This window comes from Camelina sativa, chromosome 17 (assembly GCF_000633955.1).
Source record: "Camelina sativa cultivar DH55 chromosome 17, Cs, whole genome shotgun sequence".
NCBI classification, from domain to species: domain Eukaryota; kingdom Viridiplantae; phylum Streptophyta; class Magnoliopsida; order Brassicales; family Brassicaceae; genus Camelina; species Camelina sativa.
The window spans coordinates 33,535,723-33,542,599 of record NC_025701.1 but is presented as its reverse complement, the minus strand read 5'-3'; the positions used below and the strand labels follow the sequence as shown (position 1 = coordinate 33,542,599).

The following is a 6,877-nucleotide window of genomic DNA, read 5'->3' as shown; positions in this document are numbered from 1 at the left end:
AAGGAATGGGAAGCAGAGTTTCTCAAGGATAAAGATCTGGAGACAATCTTTCAACTCATTCTCGCTGCTAACTATCTCAACGTCAAAGGCCTTCTTGATCTCACTAGCCAGAACGTTGCAGATCACATCAAAGACATGACGCCAGAGGAGGTTCGAGAGATCTTTAATATCGAGAACGATTACACACCCGAGGAAGAAGAAGAAGTTCGCAGGGAGAACTCTTGGGCTTTTGAGGAACCAGCTGCTGCTCCAAAACCCTAAACTTTTATTTTTTGTTTCGTTTCTCTAATATAATTGTTGGTTTTTAGGGTTGTGACTTTATTACTCTGTTTTCCATATTTGTTTGTGAGAAAAAGGACTCTGATATTAGCGCAATCCCGTTTCAAAACGTTACCGGAAAGATCCTTGCCATGGTTATCGAATACTATTGCAAAATGTTAGAGATAGAATCCCAAAATTAAACCACAAGTAATATTAAAAACCCTTAATTATAATAGTATTGAAACAGAACAGTAAAGTAACAAGAGTAAAACCCCTCGGCCTAATCCGATTGAAACCTCCAAAGCACTCTCTATCTATATATAATAAACCGTAAAATAAAACCCTAAGGTGTATTCAAAGACCATTGCATATGTATTCATAGACCAAGAGTCTTGTGCCTTTTCCGATTAACATTAATTACTACGTTTCGATGCTGAGCACAGCTCAATTAAAACTTCTACCTCAGAGTAAAACTCTACATCTCCTTGTGTACTAGCCAGTTTGTGTTGCTTCACTGCTACAATCTGGCCTTCAGGTAATATAATACACCTCTATGAACTGATCCAAATCCAAGTTCAAGCGCAGAACTTTTGCCTGATTAAATTTTAGTTTTGTTTAAATGATTTCGGTTTATTATATAGCAGCCAATCATTAACCGTAACAATTAACATGATTTAAGATCTCGGTTCGGTTCAAATGTGGAGATAGATACTTAATGTTGAAGAGACTCTCTATGAGGGAGAAGGTTTCGTCTACCGAAAAGCCTTTTAAAGGTCCTTCCTCTGTGATTTCTATTCTGGTTCGTGATGTGCCGTGTGGCATTTCTCTTTGTAAACCTCGAGAGTTGCAACAGCAATGGCGACGGAATCAATTTGTCTCAAGGCCGTTACTTTCGCAAGGATTACGACAAACCCATCAAATCAATTTCGCAAAAGACGAAAACTTTCATGTCGAAGTCGTCCTTTTCGATTCGGTGTAATTTGCTCCAAGACATCTGATTATCAAGGTAACACCACTTCCAATCCTCCACCGACTCTGTTGCAAATTTCCGCAATTTCTCTTCTCATATACAATTATGTATCTCACTTGCGTTGTGATGTGTTTCAAGATGTTTCCTTTGGTTTCTGTTTTCAGATTTCCAGAGTTATGCAAGACCTTTGCGTCTCTTACCAGTTGAAGAGGTGAAAATTTGTAAAAAGAATCCATCTTTCACTGTGAGCGAAACTCGATCTCTTTATAAGGTTAAGCTTCAGACAAGTAATGTGTTCGGTTCAGGGATTAGTGATATGAATGCTAGAGTTCTTATATGCTTGATAGACGAAAAGGGTGATTCGGTATTACAGACAATACCTGCAAATTTTTCATCTTTGGATCCGGAGGTTGTGGAGAATGGTGAAAGCTTCAAGTTTCAGAGAGGCTCTGTTGATGAATTCACATTTGAAGGAACAAAACTCGGCAAAATCAGAGCTTTTTGGATTGGTCTTGAGTCTGGTTAGTCGCTTTTGACATGGAACTTGGATGGATTAGTACAATTAATTTTTTTTTGTGTTTATGGAATTAGCTTTTCATTATTTAGGTCAATGGAGAGTTGGAGGAGTGAGCCTGTGGGTGGTTAATCCTCAGGGTAAAGAAACCGATGCAGAAACCTTTTGTTACCGATATGATTTTGAAGTTGATGAACTCTTGCTTGGAGAGAGAAGTGACCTATCTATGGTGGAACTCAGGCCTATACGTATCACTGAACTCACTGACTCTGATCAAATCCCTTCATCTACTTCTCTGGATGTTGACCGTACAACGGTTTCCAATGAGGAAAGCATGGAAGAATACGCAAACTTGAAACTCTCTCTGCTTCTCTATGATGCAATTCTCATCCTTCTTGGAAGTTCGGTTTTTTCATTCTCACTAGGCGAAAGTTCCGCCATTGCTTTCTTCTTTGGTGGAACAATGGGATTTCTCTACTTGCTGCTTTTACAGAGATCAGTTGATGAACTGCAAGCACCGGGATCTTCTTCATCCGGAAACTCCAATCAAACACTAAGCGGAAGACTCAAGATTCCTGTTTTGACCCTTGCATTAGCCATAGGATTGACGGTTTTAGCCGTGAGAGGTCACATTGGAGGAGATCTTACTGCGTTTGCAGTCACACCAAAAGAGATATTGGTGGGAACTTTGGGGTTTCTTGTATGCAAAGTAGCCGTTGTTTTGGCTGCGTTTAAGCCCTTGAAGGATGGTTCTTAACTCTTAAGAGAGCCAATGATCTGTGTTTGTAAATGACTGTGTTGTATATAACAGATATATGTAAATAAGAGATACAAGTAAGTTATACCGTACAATATATAAAATAGATCAGTTTTTTATACATCAGAGAATTGTACATCCATTAGTAGTCCATTGACCATATCATTTTACCCATTCAAAATCATGAACCAAAAATTAATTTATTTAAAGGTTATTCGAAGGTTAATTAGTTTGTGTTTCTATCTCAGAATAACTTTATTTCATTAGATCATTAGGTTGGTATAAATTCACCAAAGCTAGTTTGATTTTTATACAATTCTATGTAATAGTGTTATTATTGACTTTGACCACAAGTCTTTTTTGTAACATATTTTGAAGAATGTATAAATATCAATGTATGGCGTACCAAATCAATTTGTTTTCTTTAGGGTTTAGTGGGGTGTCATTGTCAAAGAATTAATTGGGCAAGCAATGACTATGATTAAAAGTAAAATTAGGGGTAGAAAATTTATCATGGGTAAGGTTTTAATTTCTGAATTTAAGATAGACACTATTTATATCATAACTACTAACTACCATTATGTTTATGAAATTATGGTCAAATATTTACCTTTATGCATTTGTATATATGAATATAAAGTTTTGTTGAAAAATCATCTCTTAAGACGCAACTCTTGCCAGTTGCCATCATTGGTCCATTGACATGCATAATTGTGCTTGACACTCATCATTTACCTTTCTATTTCTATAAATATCGAACCTATTGTACTTTTTTTGTTTTTTGGGGGGTCAGAATAATAATTAAGTATCTAGAAATAGCAGAATATTGTTTCTACTCTACGTAAGGTTTGGTTGAAAAGGATGAGCTAAATGTGAATAAACGATGCCATTTTTGTTAGGTTAACCATTGTTGTATTGTACTGTGTGACCTTTAAATACCAATGATATATATTGACCTGACCGTATATATGTTTGTGTGTTTGTCTGCAACTTTGCATGCATATAATATATAATCTCAAATATTCAAAAGATCTTAAAACAATCTTTGATTTTGTCGATCATATAACATATATTAGTCTCTAATTTACCCCCAAAATTTGGGTTTGTAGAAGAGAACAAATCATCCACTAAAACTGCACCTTTTGGAACCTCTAATTATGAGTATATATCCATTGACATCAATTAGTCTTTTCAGCCTTTTTCTTTTCCTTTGTTTGTTTTGATTGATACATGGAAAAATTTGGTATTTTTATCTCCCTCTTTAAACCATTTATCAATCTATAAAAACTTTCCTACAATTTCTCGGCCAAAGACAATTTTTTTTTTCTTCTTCTGAGCCTAATAATCGAATACTCATCAATTCAAAATGTCACACACAAATACAACTATGAGTTACCTAGATATATATTGAAGGGTAATTCTAAAATACCACAAAAAATAAAATAAAAATCTTTCTAAAAATATACCATCACTAGGTTTTTACAGAAAAGAAAATACTACTAAAATACCACAAAGCTAAAACTAAACTTTAAATTTGCAAAACTAAATCCTAAATAATAAAGCTTAGACCCAAAATACTAAATAATAATCCAAAATTTAAAATATAAACTCTTAAAAATTCATATTTTTAGATTTGTGTTATTTTTTGGATTTAAAAGTTTGTAATGAAGTTTTTGGAAGAACCTAATGATAGTATTTTCAAAAATAAAAACTTAGTTTTATTGATACTTTAGGAAAATATATTTACTATATTGAATACATAAAACTTTGAGTATACTTAACTTATGTTTGGCTCTTTTTGAGTTTTTTTTCTCTCTCTCTTTGTTGCCTTCTCGAGAGAAATGGGAACATTTTGATAAATATCCTTGTACTCCTCAATTATTATAATGGATAGACACACACATCGTTTTGTAAGTATTCTACATCTAATATTTGAAAATTTTGGTATACCTATTCTAAATATGCCGTGTCCCGTTTCATACGACAAATATCGTCCCCTTCTTTTAAATCTTTTTTGATGAAGTGGTTGAAAAAATTGACATATAATTTAATGTATTTTGGTTTTAAATTTAATTAATTAAAAAAATAAAACGGTGGATACTACTATATAGTCCAAAGTCCAAACATACCATTCGTAAGGCATCAATTAGCGTAACAGTTTGTTGTCCTAACAAAAGAATTATATTTATTTATATACCCTGACAGATTCCGCCATTTTTAAATAAGTACAACGGTTTTACTATAATTAACACGTCTAAGTTTGACGATTAATATGACTTTCATCCAATAAATTTTTTTCAAAAGAATCATAACATAAAACCAAATTCCATAATACTACTAATTATGTGCTAAAATGAATGAATGATCTAATACCAAATCTAAAACTTTTGTTTCACCACTTTTCAACAAAAAGTTAGCTCATTGACACGAAATAATCAATGTTTCTTTCCACCGGTAAATTATCATTCCATTCACAATCTTTAAGTTTCCCTCTTAAATATATGATTATATATAATTTAATTAAAAACGCATATATAAAAATATACTGATTGATATATCTCTTACTATTAGTTTATGTAAATTAAGTGTGTTACAAAAAAAAAATCTTACAAATGGGTTGACTAAAAAAAAGTGTATACAAAATCTTTCACACTTTTTGACTATTTATTACTGGCTCCATTAATTTCAAGGTCGATAATAATAGAATATTAATCATTTAACTCTAGATTCTGTAATTACCAAAAATAAAAATAAAATACACACTAGTATTTGTATTAATACACCTAAGCTTTTACTTCTTGAGTTAAAGAAACAGAGAAAGAGAGAGAGAGAAACAAACCTACCAGTCACATTTTTCTGTGTTCAGAGAGCGAAGTGGAAGGTGGTTCACGTTTTTCCCTCTAATCTTCCCCCNCCCCCCCCCCCCCCCCTCCGATTACAGACACTGAGATTGAACCATTTGGTTTCTGGGTTCTCATCAGTTTCTTCTTTAGAGATCGGTTCACACAAGTTTTGAGAATTCTCGATCTGTTTCTTTGTCTTTATATATATATGAGCTTCGGTTTTTGAAAAGATGGATCTATCTTCTCAACGACAATCCCCAAATGGGTCTAGGGGTTTTCGTCTTCAAGCTCCATTGGTAACTTCCTTTCTTACGTTTTCTCTCGATTTCCATTTGGTTTTAGGTTTCGTAAAGATAAAGCCTTTTAAAAAAATTTCTGGGAAAAAATGTTTAGAGACTTTTGATATGATTTTGCTTGGAAAAATTACTTCAATTTTGTTTCCTTTTTCAGAAACCCTATTCCTAATTTAGTAGTTTTCTTTTTTTTCTGCCCTAAATGTTACTTTTTTTTTGTTGTTTCTGACTTGTGAGATTGGGAATATCTTTTGCAGGTGGATTCTGTATCTTGCTATTGTAGAGTAGATTCTGGTCTTAAAACAGTTGTAGAAGCGAGAAAGTTTGTTCCTGGATCAAAGCTTTGTATTCAACCTGATATCAATCCCAATGCTCATAGGCGTAAGAATTCTAAGAGGGAGAGGACTAGGATTCAACCTCCGCTTCTCCCTGGTCTCCCTGACGATCTTGCTGTCGCTTGTCTCATCCGTGTCCCTCGTGCTGAGCATAGAAAACTCAGGCTAGTCTGTAAGAGATGGTACAGGCTTGCTTCTGGCAACTTTTTTTACTCTCAGAGGAAGCTACTTGGTATGTCTGAAGAATGGGTTTATGTTTTTAAGAGGGATAGGGATGGGAAGATCTCATGGAATACTTTTGATCCAAGCTCTCAGATTTGGCAGCCGCTTCCACCTGTTCCTAGAGAATATTCAGAGGCTGTTGGGTTTGGTTGTGCTGTTTTGAGCGGTTGTCATCTTTATTTGTTTGGAGGTAAAGATCCTCTGAGAGGGTCAATGAGAAGGGTTATTTTCTACAATGCAAGGACTAATAAGTGGCACAGGGCACCTGATATGCTTAGGAAGAGGCATTTCTTTGGTTGTTGTGTTATCAACAACTGTTTGTATGTAGCTGGTGGGGAGTGTGAAGGGATTCAAAGGACACTACGCTCAGCTGAGGTTTATGATCCAAACAAGAACAGGTGGAGTTTTATTGCTGATATGAGCACAGCAATGGTGCCTCTTATCGGTGTGGTTTATGACAAAAAGTGGTTTCTCAAGGGTCTTGGGTCTCACCAACTAGTCATGAGTGAAGCTTATGATCCAGAAGTTAACTCTTGGAGCCCGGTTAGTGATGGGATGGTTTCTGGTTGGAGAAATCCGTGTACTTCTCTAAACGGTCGCCTTTACGGATTGGATTGTAGGGACGGATGCAAGCTCAGGGTATATGATGAAACCGCGGATTCATGGAACAAATTCATGGACA

At 34.8% G+C, this 6,877-nt stretch overlaps 2 protein-coding genes across 4 annotated transcripts in view; both read left to right on the top strand.

The window, feature by feature from the left end:
• On the top strand, positions 1,048-2,623 carry LOC104758807. Of its 2 annotated transcripts, XM_010481756.2 has the most exons (4): positions 1,048-1,267; positions 1,396-1,502; positions 1,605-1,752; positions 1,838-2,623. In XM_010481756.2, the coding sequence occupies exons 1-4, from the start codon at positions 1,117-1,119 to the stop codon at positions 2,500-2,502; spliced, it is 1,071 nt and encodes a 356-aa protein (XP_010480058.1). In that variant the 5' UTR covers positions 1,048-1,116; the 3' UTR covers positions 2,503-2,623. The 2 variants fall into 2 exon arrangements, with proteins under 2 accessions (XP_010480058.1, XP_010480057.1); XM_010481755.2 differs by having other exon boundaries at positions 1,396-1,752.
• LOC104758805 (F-box/kelch-repeat protein At1g55270) overlaps positions 5,310-6,877 on the top strand; it is a 3,284-nt gene continuing 1,716 nt past the window's right edge. Inside the window, exons 1-2 of one of the 2 annotated variants that reach the window (XM_019239792.1) lie at positions 5,310-5,641; positions 5,896-6,843. In XM_019239792.1, coding sequence (XP_019095337.1) covers positions 5,576-5,641; positions 5,896-6,843 — 1,014 coding nt within the window. In that variant the 5' untranslated portion in view covers positions 5,310-5,575. Of the gene's footprint in view, positions 5,642-5,895; positions 6,867-6,877 lie in introns of both variants that reach the window. The other variant, XM_010481752.2, reaches the window with a different exon arrangement.